The sequence below is a fragment of the Miniopterus schreibersii genome, assembly GCF_964146895.1.
Source record: "Miniopterus schreibersii genome assembly, chromosome: 1".
Classification (NCBI taxonomy): Eukaryota; Metazoa; Chordata; class Mammalia; order Chiroptera; family Miniopteridae; genus Miniopterus; species Miniopterus schreibersii.
In genome coordinates this window covers 174,401,696-174,418,613 of record NC_138101.1, presented here as the reverse complement: position 1 = coordinate 174,418,613, position 16,918 = coordinate 174,401,696, and the positions used below count along the sequence as shown (strand labels likewise).

The following is a 16,918-nucleotide window of genomic DNA, read 5'->3' as shown; positions in this document are numbered from 1 at the left end:
AAAAAAAGAAAAAACTCATGGACACGAACTACAGTGTGGTGATTGAGGGGGGAGGAAATTGGGGGAGGTGGGGGCGGGTAGAGAGGGGTCAGTGGTGATGGAAGGAGACTTGACTTGGGGTGGTGAACACACAACACAGTGTACAGATGATGTGCTGTAGGACTGTGCACCTGAAACCTGTATAGTTTTGTTAACCAGTGTCACCCAATAAATTCAATAGAAAGGAAAACAAAGTATTGAATTGAAAAATTAAACTTTATAAAACATCAATCTATTTTAAATATGTCTATTTGCTATCCAGTACTCCAAGTCTTTTATTTTCTTTCAAAAAAATGTAGTACTATATCTTCCAAAAGGTATACTGTGTATGTAAGTTATACCTCAATAAAACTCTGTGTGTGTGTAAAACCTGTAACGCGGTGAAAATTTCCTTTGGCAGTTTTATTAGGAAGAAACTAAACTCCTTCCAAATCTTGGAGAATTTTCCAACAGTTGTGCTTACTCTTCCCTGAAAATGAGGGTCTCCAAACAAAACAAAAAGTGCAACTGAGCCGGTGCCACTAGGCTGCAAATACCTCTGTAATTTGTTCCTTCTTTGTCTCCTCGAAACACGCCTTGAGGAAGCGCAGCTTTTCCGTATACGCCGTCCAGCAGCCCAGAACCTTCTGCAGGGTGCACTGCACGTCAGCTATGCTTTCCCGACACACAGAAATGTTTCGTTCCATCGTCATATGCTGTTCACTAACATTCTGATACTGTCCACCTGTGATGTGAACAAAACAAGAAGGAATTTTAGAAAACAGGTTTTTATTAATAAAGTACTGTTAAGGAAAATATTTGCATGTGAATAGTTGAAAAATAAATATATACTCTGACAATATTTAAACTAAATGCAAGCATTTTCCAAAGAAAATGCGCGTGTAAAACATTAAGGTAGCCTTGGCTGGGTGGCTCAGCTGGCTGGAGCGTCACCCCGTGCACCAAAAGGTTGCGGGTTCGATTCCCGGTCAGGGCACATACCTGGTTACAGGTTCCATCCCCAGTCATCGGGGATGTGTACAGGAGGCAACCGATCAATGTTTCTCTCTCACATCGATGTTTCTCTCTCTTTCTCCCCCCTTTCCTCTCTCTCTAAAAATCAATTAATAAAAAATTAAAATAAAACAAATAAAACATTAAGGTATAAAGAAAGCGAAAGATATAAAATGCTATTCTTAAGTGACCATTCCATCAAAAAGTAACTGTATAGCTTTACCCAAATTCTTATAGATTTCTTCACATTTTTGAAAAGAAGTTTCAAGTTGAGCTAGGAAGTCTTTTTCTTCAATAAATTTCTGGAGGGAGGAAAGGGGAAAAAACATATTGACAGTTTATACTTTTTTAAATGTGCCAAGAAATCCAGATATAAACATATAAACACAGATGAAAAACTCAGGCACCAACATTTGTTTAAGGCTTTAAACTACATATTTGGGTAGGAAAAGAAGAGCAGTTCATGAAGAGAGTTAAGGTCTAGGAGACGTAACTATGAGTGAACATTATATAGGTATGAAACCTGAAAAGTGTATCTTAAAGTGGTAAGAAGGTTCCTAATGGTTTTCCTCTGGTGGGAAAAAGCATATTAAACATTTATAGCAATTTCAAAAATCTTCCACCTGACATATTTACTAATATTGCATAATTTGTATCAGCTTCTTTTATTTCATGTATTTTTATTAATAGTGAATAATTTTTATTAGATATATTAGAGTATGTTATAAATAGATAGTATCCATCTTGCAAAAACACTTGAGAAATTACAATTACCTGTAACTAAATGCTTACATGTCCTAACAAGCAAATTATGCTATGGAAAAATACAGAGTTAATTAACAACTGATATTTATTGTACCCTTATTATGTATTGACTGTATGATTACTTAAATGGAAAAATGGAAAATCAAAGAAAGAAAAGAAAGAAAAATATTCAAAGTCTAGTCTAATTTAGAATGATGCTTACTATTTGAGAATGTACAGTGTTTAAAGCATATCTGTAAATAAATCTCTGTTTTTCAGTTTTTGCAATTAAACTTACAATCTTAGATATTTCTTTTTGTCCCTCATTCCAAAAAGAAAGTACAATGACAAGGCCTAACTGTAGAAATGACATTCCTAGGATGCTTTAGTTTTAATTTACTAATGACCACACTTATATATAAATCATTTGCAACATTTTTGCCTATAAATTTCAAGAACTAGGCCCTCTCCCTAAAAAATGCTCAATGCAAAATGTACTGTTTTTCCCACCCTTAAAACTGAAAAGCTAAGGTTAAAATGTTCTAAGAAAAAATTTAAATTTTGGATAAAACCATTGATTTGGGTGGGGGGAAAATATTAAATAAGATGTCCAGTAAGTAAAAATAGAAATTTTTAATGGAAATAACATTAAAACTTCCTCTATATTATGTTAATTGCCTGGTTAACTCAATCTCCCCTTTCTAGTAAATAACACTGTTTTTCTCTTACTCTTTCCTGATGTCTGTTATTTAACTATCTATAATTCTTTTCTCCAGGCAACATTTAAGCTAATGGAAGCTACCAAAAAATAAAAATTAAAAAATCCCATCTGAAAACCTGAAAAGGTAAAGGGAAATTGTGCCCAAGAAAAATGCAAACCCAGCACCCAGACATGGAGAATAGTTTTCTAAGACATGAAATAAAGAGCTTACATGCCAGTCTTCCAGCAGCAATTCCACAGATTCTTTGCTCCCATATTTGATGTTCCAAACCTTCAATTTTGATTTCGCTTCGTCTAGCAAACCAAGGACTGAGCACTTATAGTAATGAAACTCTAGAAGTGGAATGAATTTTTTCCCCGAAATAGTGTTGACTCTGGAAAATAGTGCAGGTTTTAGAATTTAACTTACTATTATGGGCCAAACGTGAGATATGTGGCATTTTAAAAAACACTGGGGCTCTAACTTTTTCTTTTAAACACATGGTGCTCTCATGTATACTCAAATCTTCTTTAAACGAAGTAAAACAAACATTGTGGCTAGATATATAACAACTATTTCTAAGGTGAAACATCTAACAGAACATTTTCTTTAGAAATTATAACCCTCCTGAGAAATCCTATAATAAAACATTAATCTCCAAAATATTTTACTAAATTTGAAAACTTCTAGATAATCTAATGCAACTATAACTTCAACATTTACATACTAAAAACAGCTTTTATTATTAAGGCAAATACCTTATTATCATTCTAATACTTTGCTTATAAATAATGAGAAAAGAGAAGATCACAACAACCTATTAAATAGTCTTTATATTTGTAGTGTCGGAGTTTATAAAGTTCCCTCATGGACCACCTCCCATGTCACCCAGTATCCTTGTGAGACTTGAACACGCTGATCATCACTATCCTACAAATAAGGAAACATGCTCGGAAGGACAGAATAACTTGGCCCAAACCAAGATACTGAAAGTCCACAACTTGTTCTACCACCACATCCTACCATCCAATAAAAAGAGAAAGTGCGTTAGCGTGATATTATGTTACTATTACATGAAACAGGAAGGTGCTGTTATCAAGATTTAAAGAATACTTTTGAGAAGTTATCTAAAAATCTTATTTTCTGGTCCCTATTACACCACTGAGTGCTCAAACATGGATGGTATCAGCAGCTGTGAAGTGTTACAAACCGTCTTTTCATTTCCTCCAATTTGTAAGCTGGTACCAATGGCGACTGTTTTTCATCTCTATTTTCAAATGTCAGGAGGGTGTTTGAGTGACAGTCACATTTATCCATCAGAGTCTGAAAAGAAATTTAGGCTGATATGAACCAGGTTTATTGCCAAGCACTGTAACTGAGGGTTTGTTCATCTTATTTGTTCTATGCATTCACTGCATCTTTTTTTAAAAAATCATAAAAGTGGTGGGGTTTTTTTTAACTAAGATTTTATGAATAAATATTTTCACCATAAATGTGTTACACTAGGTCAGTTTTACAGAGAGGCAGATTGCAGTTTCTTTGGCAAAACCAGTATTAAAATCTCGTTTTCAGATGTTATTTTCCATTCCTTCGTGAGCTCCAGTGCTATAAATCTCATCCACCAAATTCTTCACGCCATCATAGTAAGCACCCCATCTCCCACATTTAAACCAGACTCCCCCCTCCTTTTTTGTCAGACTTTCCGTAGCTTTAGAACTCACTGACTACTCTCTATTGTTAATGTTTCCACGTTAAACTAGCACAATGTTCATGAAGAAAGTGAAGGGATCTTCCAGGTACCCCATCTCCCCAAGGGAATAATTCTAAACCATCCTCAAACACCCACTGCATTTCCTTCCCTTCTTGCCAGAACAAAGTCTCTCTCAAGAGTGGTCCTAACAAAGCATAGATTTGTCAATGCTCCTTTTTCTTTTCCGACCTTGAATAAAGCCATTTTCTCTTCTATTAGCGCAATGGCTTCATAGTAATCCTGGGAGGCGGGCAAGTCGGCATCTGTAAGCCCCTCGGCGTCCTGGAGCCAAGCTTCGATTTGGTGGAGGGGAGAGGGCAGGTCATCGTTCAGCTTCGTTTTCCACACATTAATCTGAAAAAGAGGGAACGTGTTCTTCAGTAGTCATTCTCCTAGTTTATTTCTTCACACATATTATGTTTAATTCTCTAAAGTTTCTCTAATCCATTAAAGAAAATCAAGGAAACCTTTATCAATAGATAAACTACTTAGCTCTAAAGATCATTTGGCTACCTACTGAGCGAGGAGACAATTTGTTTAAAAGCTGCAGGGGAAAAGAGGGCACAAGGATTAAAAACAAATGTTTTGATAAATCCATCATCAGTTATGAGGGGGAAACTAGAAATATTTAAAGCACGCCTCAAAGCATGGTAGACTACTGTCTTGAATGACCATGGATTCAAGCGCCGTATGCCCTGCGTTCTCTGACATTACAACTACACCTGGCAAACAGATTTATAGATTATTTTCCTCATGTGCCCTGATATCTCTACGTATCTCCTGAGTATCTGTCCTTCACTGAAACCCCCACAATGCAGGCAACCTTCTTCCCTGGCCTTCCCACCACTCCCTACACGAACACAAATCCCACAGATGCCAACTACAGAGTCCCCCAAACACTGACTGCCCAGGTCTCGCTCTTGCTGCGCCTTCTACCTGGATTTTTCCCCCCTACTAAGCACCATCAGACTCACTCCTGCACTCACACATTCACTCGTCCACTCATTCATTCATTTACCGAGCAGTTAGGAAAAATCTATTGTCGTAAGCATTGGGGATAAAGATACACAAGGCCTCTAAAGTGGACAGGGGACGTGTGATGATCACACACCACAGAGTACTGGCAGCAACCAGACACAAATTAGATGTACACACAGGGCAACATTGGAGGCTCCTTAAATACAGGTACTCAAAAATGGAAGTAAGAAACAGACTAACATATAACATCAATTTACACAACTTAAAAATACATGGACACATATATACACCATGTATTTTGCAAAAGCATAAAACAAAGATACACACATTAAGCACATCGCAGTGGTGACCTAAGGAGAAAGGGGAATGAAAGCAGGGGATGGGTATAAAAGGAAATAAACACACAATGAAACAAGCGCATAAAAACAAGAGTTGGGCCTGGTCCAGACTCATGTGCCATGAAGGAAAGAGTAAATTTAATATAATCCTCTACATCTGAGGGTCAATCAGATAAATAAAAGTTACAGCTCTTATCTGGACGACCTGGCAGGGAAAGCAGACAACTACACAGTTACATTAAAATATGGTCAGCAATACAGTAAAGCCAGGCAGGGGGGCCAGGGGAAAACCAGGGGAGAACACGAACTCCACACTGATGACCATTAAGAATGTGGATTTTTATCTGAACTCGCATGACTCTTTTACAGTGTTTTTTGGTATTCTCATTTCAAAGACACCCCTATGAAGATCAAGCATAAATCAAAATTCGTTTCACCCAAATGACTGCCTCTAATGAAAGTATGAGTTTTAATTCTGTCTTTTCTCTTTCCGTTATATTTCTACTAATGAAATGTCACTATTCTTAGAATTAAGTTGTTTTTATATAGAGAAAATAGGCAAAGTTTGCATGTTATATGAGCTATTTGGTTAATCATTCCTTCCAAACATTTACTGGATATCCACTATATGCAAGGCAAATTGTTACAAAAAACACATTTAATCAATTACCCAAGAATAAAGATGTTAAGTGAGGACAAAGCTAGGTTCCTTTAAGGCAATCGAATGGAACTATTCATTCATTAAATGTTATAGTTTTTGCATTTTGTACTGCATTTTGTTTTTCCCACTTTATTGAGGTATAATTGAGAAATAAAATTGTAAGATATTTAAAGTATACATCATGGTAATCTGATATATATATACATTGGGGAAGGATTCCCACCATCTAGGTAATTAACACATCCATCACTTCACATATTTATCTAATCTTTTTTCTTGGAGAGATTACTTAAGTTCTGCTCTCTTGGCAAATTTCAATGATATCATACATGTTTTATATCAACTATAGTCACCATGTTTTACATCAGACCCTCAGACCTTATATATCTTTTAGCTGAAAGTTTGTACCCTTTTACCAGCCTTTCCCTATTTCCCCACCTCCCAGTCCCTGGCAATCACTTTTCTACCCTATTTCTCAGTTTGACATTGTTTTTAGAGTCCACACAGAAGTAATACCATGCAGTATTTTGTTTTGCTTTAATTGTCTTGCAAGTTTTTTTCTCAAAAGGCATATGGCAAAAGAGAACTCCATAATCTTACATTATTAACGATATACCACTAAGCCTCCAATTAGAAAAACAATAAAAAAAAGTTTTCATTATTACAAGTTTTTATTTTTTATTTATTGATTTCAGAGAGAGGAAAGGAGAGGGAGAGAGAGAGAGAGACATCAATGATGAGAGAGTCATTGATCGGCTGCCTCCTGCATGCCCCCAACTGGGGATCGAGCCCGCAACCTGGGCATGTGCTGTGACCAGGAATCGAACCGGGAATCGATAGCCCGGATCCTAGGTCAACGTTCAACCGCTGAGCCACGCCCGGCCAGACTATTACAAGTTTTTTATATAAACAGGTTACATGTGCTTTTATTATATCTGAATTATTTGTGCATTTGCCAAAAAATAAAAATAAACTAGAAAACTGATAAATGATTGAGTTAAGGAGAGGCTATACATAATACCTCTAATTCAGTTGTTATTCTTTTCACAACTAAAAGAAAGCTGCACAGTTTTGGAATGAAACCACATATATACTTTCTGACCCAGGGCTGTCTCCTATGGAGAAGTCAGGAGAGGAACGAGAAAAGGCGATGTTTACCTTTCAATCACTCCTTTCTCACTTAACACAGATAACATGGTCCCACCCTTTCTCACTGTTGGAAATTACTTTTGAATTTGGCTGAAAATTTCTATAAGATCTTGTCAGGTCAAAATAACATAATGTTGCCGTTCTTCATAGCAGGCTTAAAATGAAACCATTTACTAGGATGCTTTGAGATATCTGTGTTCTCAAACAACTGGACCAGAAACTACCTAGATGGTATTTTCTTTAATACATCTGATGACTTTAAAATTAATGTTTCATTTTCCCACACCAGGAAAATGAGCTGCATTCTACCTAAGGAATGGTTTTTCAACTTACTATCAATTTGCAGCACTTAATCTTGCAAAATAGTTCTTTTTATGGTTTTTCTCATTATTTTGGGTAATTTTTCCAAATCATATTCAGAAAATTAGGCCAGGTCTCTGTGGCCTGGGACAGCCTGAACTATACAGACAATATCTCTTTTTTGTCCAGGATTTGTAAGAGACAGCTCCTGTCCTTTACAGGGGTCACTGTCAAAGCTGGGATCGGAACACGAGAATGCAATGAGCACGGCCACTGATGGGAAAGATTTCTGGAGCTGCACTATTTCTCCAAAATTAGGTGCTCTGACAAGGCAGCTTTTTTAAGCCAGTAGAACACTATTTGACACTTTTCGTAAATGGTGTGAAAAAATGTATTCTAAAACAGGCTGTTGCTGCTGATGGCCAAGAGACTTGAGCAGGGATTGGCAAACTTTTCCAGGGCCAAAGAACACTTTTGACTTGCAGATCATGAAATCTGTGTTACAACTCTGTAAATTCACTAAAGATCATTTAATTATCCATTTTAAATTAGTGAATTCATGGTGTATAAGCTATACCACAATAAATATGTTTAAAAAAAAAGAATGAACGCAAAAAAAGACATTTAGACATCAAGGAAAACTAAGTTTGTCACCCATAGACCTGCATTACAAGTTAAAGGAGTTTTTCAGGCTGAAGAAACATAAGTTCAGATGGAAACTCAAATCTCTAGGAAGAAATGAAGAACACTAGAAATGGTAAATATCTAGATAAATATAAAAGGCTAATTTTTTCTCTTAATTTCTTTAATATATGCCTGTTTTGAGCAAAAATATATAGCATGGTCTCAGGGACTTTAAAACATATATTTGTGTCATATATATATTTATATACAAAACAACTATAGCATAAAAAGTGAGAGATAAATGAATCAATTTAATTGCAAATTTCTGTTTTAAAAATTACACAGTAACGAAGAAGTTGTATAACTCTGAGTAGACTGTAAAAATTTTAGAATGTATATTGTAATACCATTAAAAATGTGATAAAGATATAGAGCCAAAAAGCCAATAGAAAAATTAAAATAGAATTCTAAAAATATTAACATAATCTAAAATGAAGCAGGAAGAAAAAGAATAGCAATACAAAAACAGAGGGAATTAAAAAAAAGAGTAAAATGATAACCTAAATTGAACCATATCAGTAATTACATTAACTATTAGCTGACTAAACACTCCAATTAAAAAGCAGAGATTGTCAGAGTGAATAGAAAGCAAGATCCAACTATATGTTGCCCATAAGATATGCACTTTAAATATAAAGACTCAAAAAGGTTAAAAGTAAATGAAAACAGATGTGCCATACAGACAATCAGCATAAGAAGACTGAAATGATTGTACTGATATTAAATTAAGTAGACATCAAGAAAAACAATATTGCCAGAGATAAAGAGGAATATCTCATAATGGTAAAAATATCAATTCATAAGGAAGATATAACAATCATAAATGTATACACCTAATGACAAAATGTAAAATACATGAAGCAAAATTTAACAGAATTAAAGGAAGGATTCATCAGCAATTGACAGAACTGGACAAAATGTCAGTCAAGACATAGATAATCTAAACACCATCAACCACCTTAATTGATATTTATAGAACGCTATATCCAATAACCTACAAAATACATGCTCTTTTTTCAAGTGCAAATAATATATGCACCAATATACACCATGTCCTGGGCCATAACACAAGTCTCAATAAATTTTAAATGGTTGAAATCACACCGATATATTCAGACACACATACACACATTCCTCCTTACACATTCTCTCTGGGTTTGTCCTGACCCGCTTTGAGCATCTATTGGTAACATGACCTTGGTCTGTGGTAGAGAGGAGGCTGCAGATGAATCAGAATATGGATAATCTACTATGGCAAGCCAAGAACTGATGGCAAACGTAAGAACTCTGGATAAGCGTGCAATTTTTTCTAAGTAGAATTCTATAAATTCCTATTTAAATAGCAACCACTACCCAAATGAGACCATAGAGAAAATATAAGAACACTCTCCCAACTTTCTGCTGAAGCATCTATTCTGTCTTTTACAGAATTCCTCATGGAAATCTAAAGTTCTCTTCCAACAAAGCTGCCCCATGGAAATGTTCTTCTAATCAACATAACACAGTAACCTGGTAGTTGAGGCCATCCCAGGCTTTTCTCAACTGTAACTGATCTTCATTCAGCCGATTCAGATTCTCTTTCATCGACAGGATGTCCAAAAAGGGTTTTTTTCCTTCATTGAATGACTCCAAAAAGGACAGCAGGCTCTACAATTAGAAGAATATTTTAAGCACTGAAATGTTTAAGTCAGTTTACAAAATGTAATCTGCAACTATAAGGTCCATAGCTATAGGAGGGTTATATTTAAATTTTTATTTAGATAAAGGTAAAATTCCCTAAATTCAGGATCCCCTCACGGATCCAGTTCCTTTCTTCAGTGCACCCTGGTAACTCAGGTGCTGTCATAGTAACATATGCCATAGACTGGTCTCACATCAGTCCTGTTGGATTTCTACTGGAGTGGAAAGGCAAGGACACGCAGCTCAGGAGGACAAGTCAGAATGCCACATGGAAAATGTGAGTTTGCTTGTCCTTCCCAAATATGTGTTCACAACAAAATAACAATGAGAGAAAGTGAGAATTATATGACAGCAGTCATCATGTATAAATTGTTTTTGAGGCGTCTATGATTAACTAGGCTTGAGCCAATTCTTCTCAAGTAATTTTACATAGATTTTCAAAAATACTTTGTCTCTGCCCTCAACATTTTAATAAACTTTTCTTGGTTCATATTTGTGTGAAATACTGGTGTGTGTGAGTCATCAATTCCATAAAATTTAATTTAAAACATTATCCATCATTACTGGTAGCATTTTAAATTAAATTTTATGAGCACACTGAAGGCTAATTATTTTAAATTCTTTCTGATAATTATTAACTTCATAAAGCCTTTTAGTTAAGAAACCTGAATCGGTGGTATTTATGAAATCAAAGATATATGGGAGAGCAAGGCACTTCACTGGACGCCGAGCACCTTGTCAATAAAAAACGTAGCAGGCGAAGGCGAAAGAAGCACAGGAAGGCTATGCGGTTCAGATGGAAGGAAGGGGAGAATGTCTGATCCCTTCCTTCCCAGATGGCTCCAAACCAAAAAGGATGGTGTGTGGGCAAGTCACAGACTCCGCTGAATGTCAGTGTTCGGAAGGCTGGATTCATCCAACTTCCCCGCTTAGAGAGGGAAATGGAGGCCCAGGGGCTCAGTGCGTGCAGAGACCTGAGAGGAGCTCCACCCTGTTTGGGAGGGAGAACTGGGGAGCACAGGGCCCCACGGACAGCGGGTCCTCAGGCACAGGGCTGCAGAGCCTTCACTTTGGCTCCTCTTAGTAACTCTGGGATGGCCCCATTCCTGATTTCCTGATTTTTTTCTTCATTCAATATTCATTCTGAAAAGCACGTTCTGCTCTAGACCAGGAATTAGAAAACTTTCACTGTAGAGGCAAGATAGTCAATACCTTAGGCTCTGCAGGCTAATGGCCTCCAGTAGCAACTATTCTACGCTGGCGCTGTGGCGTGAAAGCAGCCAGACAGTCCTTTCATGGGCATGGCAACGTTCCCAGAACAGCGCATTTACAAAAACAGGTGGTGGGGCCCGCGGACCACAGTTTGCCAGTCTTCGCTCTAAAACCTTGCTACTCAAGGCACTCTTAGAACCAGCAGCATCCGCACCACCAGGGAGGTTACTGGAAATGCAGAGTCTCAGGCACTGCCCCAGAACTACTGAACTAGAATCTGCATTTCAACAAGATCCCCCGGGTGATTCATATGCACATTAAAATTTGGAAGTCTTAGAATTCAGCCTTAAAACTTGTTAACTTAGTGCCCTAGCCTGTTTGGCTCAATGGTTATAGAGTGTCAGCCCTCCAAGAGTCCCGGGTTCGATTCCGAGCGAGGGCACGTCCCTCAGTTGCAGGCTCATCCGCAGCCCTGGTCGAGGCATGTGTGGGAGGAAACCAATTGATGTGCTCTCACACATTGATGTTTCTCTCTCTCTCTCTCTCCCTCCCACTCTCTTTGAAAAGCAATAGAAAAAATATCCTCAGGTGAGGATTTAAAACAAAAAACAAAAACTTGTTAACTTAGTATTTAAATAATTACTCTCAAAAGCTTTTTCTAAAAACAGACTTAAAAACATCCAACTCTTCCCTAAGAGTAAAGAGCCAATAAATTGCTGTTTAAAGTCATACTTGGCATTAATAATAGTCCTACGTGCTGAAGAGAATAAATGGAGTTAATATATTTTAAAAAACAGAAGTCATACTTACTTCATACTTTTTATAGTAGGTCTCATTTTCTGAGTCCTTTAGCATCTTCTGTAGTTTTTTCTCTTGTAGAGTTAACCAGACCATAGCATCTTTCATCTTCCCCTAAAATTCACACACACAAACGCATTTAAAACTCTATTCTAAATAGACTTAGTGATTTCTTTTAAGGATAAAATTAACAACTTCAAATATCAGTGAAATAATGTAATCATTACACACCAGTGACTCACTGTGCCAAAGAGGAATTTTGCTTGTTAACATAACACCTTATATTTTAAAATGGACTGAAACACTGGCATCTGAATATGCTAAAAAAGCAAGCCCCACCCCCCACCCCTTTTTTTTTTGGCTTATCCATTTCCTTTGTTCTTCAATTTTAGAGAACATTATTCTAAGTTACTTACTTATAATGGGCATTTCAGAATACTGCTTTCCAATTAAGGGGAACCAAAGTTTTGCCACTCCAAAATATGCCTTATGGCATACTGACTTTAAGCTGGTTATTAAGAAACAAGATTCAGAAAGAACCTTTGGCTCTCCCCCTCATCTGCCTAAAGGAATTCAGATAGAAAAATCTGCTTAAAGGAGGGAAGCATCACCTTAGCATCACAATATAAAGGAAATGTGGCAGATTGGGAAAAATCTAGCAAAGCCTGTTTGTTAGACTCCCCTCCGTATCCCATTGTTCCTGGGTGGCCCAGCAAGAATTTGTTTACCACGTTTGCTCTTTTACATCTACCCATAAATTGGCTGCCTTCCCTTTAAAATCCGACACCTGTGCCTCCCTCTCCTCTGTCCAGAGTGGCAAATAAACCTCAACTGTCCAATGTGGCTTTGGGTCTCCTTTTCTTTTTTTTAATAGAAAACTTTTTTTTAGTATATCTTTATTGATTTTAGAGAGAGGAAGGGAGAGAAAGAGAGACAGAAACATCAATGATGAGTCATTGATCGGCTGCCTCCTGCACGCCCCCGACTAGGGATCGAGCCCACAACCTGGGCATGAGCCCTGATGGGGAATCGAACCTGGATCTCCTGGATCCTAGGTTGATGCTCAACCACTGAGCCACGCTGGCCAGGCTGGGTCTCATATTCTTATGGCACCCCCACATGCACCTCAGTATTATTTTTTGGACATTTTCTCCTGTTAATCTCTCTCTTTTTCTGTCTCCCTCCCTCCCTCCCTTTCCCTTCCTTCCACTCTCTAAAATCAATGGAAAAAATACCCTGGGTAAAGATTAACATAACAAAACAAAAAACCTTGAATATACTGAAGATCCTAAAAACACTATTAAAGATCTTGGTTACGCTATCAAATGGAAGTGAGGAACAATTATTTTTCCTTAGATTCTTGCTTAGGTAGTAAACTTGTCTACTTTGGAAGGGGATTATACTGTAAGAGAGATAAAGCAAAATAAGTTACATCTTATTTCCACTCTCCTTTAACCTTCATTTTGCTTTTGTTTTCTATTAAGAGTTTTTTCTATATATTTTTGCATCAGATTTCGTGGATGGTTGAATTTTTAATTTTACTTTTAATATGAAAATTAATTAGAAAAGGGTAGCTTCTCAGCAGGTCAGAAATAAGTGAACCGAATTGTAAGTCTGAGTCTCAGCTTGAGTCTCTCTCTTCCAGAGTCGGCAACAAGCTGACTTGGCGCCTCAACTTAGCAGTTGGGAAAACATAGTCCTAAATTTGCCAAATAAAATGCAATAATATGACTACTTGTAAACATGTCTGAGAAAGGAGTTTAGATAAATTATAAAATAATATTCAAAAACATTTTCTAAATTCACATCACTCATTTATCTTCACAGAAGCAGAATAAGTGTATATTTTCAGCTCAGTGATTTTTATGAAATTCCCACCCACAACATTTTGTGTAAAAAGTCAAAGAAAAAAAGTGAATAATCCAATGCCAGTCTGATGGTAATTCAAGGGTACCTCAACAAACAAGATTAAGAGAACACAATGCTTCCATTTTTCTGAACTACATAATTCCATTTATATGAAAATAATGAACAGGTAAAATAGAAATATGGTAAAATTAGATTGTGGTGATGGTTGCATGACTATGTAAATACACTAAAAATCACTGAATTGTAAATTTTCCTTGGTTTAATTTTATGGTATGTAAATTCTCTCTCAATAAAGCTGTCAGAAATTACAACAGACAAAAACTTGATAGTGCTAGGATTTTTTTAAAAGCCTGCTAACTTAATTTGTATTATATAGTGCCTATCTAAAACTGTTTCAGGTAATTCAGTAAAGTTTAATAAATTACCACTTTTAACTCAAAACTAATCTACAGTGAAAGAAATTGGAATACTGGTTGCCTGGAGTGGGGCTACAGACAGGAAAGAGGCACAATGGAACATTCTGGGTAACAGAAATGTGTTACATCATGATTGGAGTATGGTTTACATATGTTTATACATTTGTCAAGACTCATAAAAATGTACGTTTAAGTTCTGTATGCAAACTCCACCTCAATTTTAAAAATTAAAGGATTAGTAGGGTATGACAAAAATGAGCTTGATTTCTACTTATAAAGGCATACCTGAGCTTTATCTCCAGTCCCAGGCGCATCCTTTGAATACTGTAGAAACTGTGCCACGTAAGTCATGATTGACTTTTCATCAGGACTGACAACATCCACATCTGCAAGACATGCCACACTGTCACTTAGCTATAGATGTGATTTACTGTAATTAACACTGAAGACAGCCTTAAAATGAACCAAAGTAGTCAACCAGCCATGCGATCTCTGGTCACTCGCCCTTGCTCCACGACAGCAGTGGCTAAGAACTTAGATCTAGAGCCAAACAGAGCTCAGCTGACTCTTGGCAGTTGTACATGCACAGCCTCAGTTACTACTACGCATGTTATACGCATGACAGCGTAAGTAGTGAGGGAGGGTGGAAAGGAGAAAATAAAGCTCTCCTCTTTCCAGAGAGACAGGACAGAAACCCCGCCAGAAGTGCAGAAACATAAAGTAACTGGAATCCTTCCTGACACACTGGTCCCAGCATGTATTCAGTAAAGCTTTTCCAAAAGTACATAACGTTATGTATGAAAGACTTGTTCAAGACATCCACAACACTTTATTCATTCATTCATGGAACAAATATATTCACTGAAAGCCTTCTATGGGCCAAGTTTTGTGTTACACTAACAAGAGTCCACACTGAAATAAATTTGGAAAATGGTGAATTAAACAAAGTTTATAAAAATGTTATAAATTCCGTAGGTGCAGAACTTCTCCAGACATATAATAAATTAGGTAGATCACAAATTCACAAAGAAGGGATTGCAGTATGTCACAGACAAAATGAACACATAATTTTGGGAAGTCTCTTGGTATGTTTCCAAAACAACCAATGGAGATTACTGAAAAGAAAATATCCTGTTTTTAATTCAGTTAAACTCAAGTCAACAAATATTTATAGAGAGCCAACAAATGCAAGTCACTAGGGGGGACTACTGGTCAGCTTAGTCCTTGCCCTGAGGGGCCTTATGTTTCATTCCTTTCATCATTCAACAAGCAGGTGCTAGACACCTGAATCGATGCTAGATGCCCTAAGACATCTCCCCCTCAAGGAGCTTCCGGTTAGGAGAAAAACAAACAACAAATACTACACACTATGCAAGGACCAATGAAGCTCTAAGTCAGCTAAAGGAGAAAGTAAATTTAATTTATATACAAGTAATAAAATTCAAGGCAAGAGCATATAACAGTATCAAAAAAGCTGGGAGTGGGGTTTCAGGAAAGGAAGGATCCTTAAGAGCTGAGTTATTCTATCTTTTAATGAAAAAAAAAAGTAAATATCAATAGATAAATAAAATCATGATACTGGCTTAATTAGATTTTTTTTTAAATCTCATTGTATATGAAGCTATGCATAATGATTAAATGTTTTAACAAAATTATGTCAAAAGATAATTCCCTTATTCAAATATGACTATGGTATTTTGTTTGTATAAATAATCCTGATGTACTTCACATATTTTATCTATTTGTAAGCTATTTAAAATGAATTATGGACAATCATTCACAGAGAGGAAATTTGCTTTTATTATGTTATCTCTTTCTTTAGCTGCCTAGTTATTTTCACATACCAAAACAAAGTATTTTATAGTAATAATGAAGATTTGAAGAATCAAAATATGTGACTTTGGGTGGTCACATACAATATACAGATGGTGTATTATAGAATTTGTACGCTTGAAACCTATATAATTTTATTAACCAATGCCACTCCAATGACTTCAATAAAATTTTTTTTAAGTCTGCAAGAAGCATTAAGGAAACAGTAATAAGAAATGGGGAACAGAACAGAGCATGGGGGAAAATTAAGGGGGGAAAAAAGATAATAAAAAGCCAAAAAGGAAAGGGAAAAGATAAAGAAAGGAGGGGAAAGGAAGGAAGAAAAAGCAAAAACTGAAGCAAAAAGATGGGAGGAAAAGTTAACGTAAGAAGAATTAATAACAAGCAACATGGGGCCAGACTAATGACAAATCTGATATAAAGAGAAATGGAATCATTGTGAACTTAGAAATATCACCGAATTCAACTCCTGAAAACAAATGTAGTTCAAAAGGGCTAAGTACCCATAGCAATGAGCACCCGTAGCACCCGGATCTTGGTTTCCAACACCATTCGCCCATAAAAGGAACCAGGGCTCGCTGGAGACATGGCTGACCCCAGGACCGGGGTAGAAAATACACAAGATAAGCCTGGAGTACCTCATAGTGCCAAAAAATGAGGGTGTGCCCCCAAACAAGCAAGCAAATGCCACATTGATGGAGATATTTCCAAAGAGTACAGGAGCCAACTGAAAGAGCCAAAAGTTTGAACTTCAAATTTTTTTTTTTAATTTG

The 16,918-nt window shown here is 36.6% G+C and overlaps 1 protein-coding gene across 6 annotated transcripts in view; it reads right to left on the bottom strand.

Annotated features, from left to right (window-relative positions):
* The window catches only part of SYNE2 (spectrin repeat containing nuclear envelope protein 2), a 276,194-nt gene that overhangs the window by 183,868 nt on the left and 75,408 nt on the right, over positions 1-16,918 (bottom strand). For all 6 annotated transcript variants that reach the window (XM_081146179.1, XM_081146181.1, XM_081146184.1 and 3 more), the window contains 8 exons: positions 14,598-14,698; positions 12,040-12,141; positions 9,847-9,984; positions 4,417-4,581; positions 3,688-3,800; positions 2,709-2,871; positions 1,256-1,334; positions 576-763 (listed from right to left, as the gene is read on the bottom strand). In XM_081146179.1, coding sequence (XP_081002305.1) covers positions 576-763; positions 1,256-1,334; positions 2,709-2,871; positions 3,688-3,800; positions 4,417-4,581; positions 9,847-9,984; positions 12,040-12,141; positions 14,598-14,698 — 1,049 coding nt within the window. The remainder of the gene's footprint in view (positions 1-575; positions 764-1,255; positions 1,335-2,708; positions 2,872-3,687; positions 3,801-4,416; positions 4,582-9,846; positions 9,985-12,039; positions 12,142-14,597; positions 14,699-16,918) is intronic.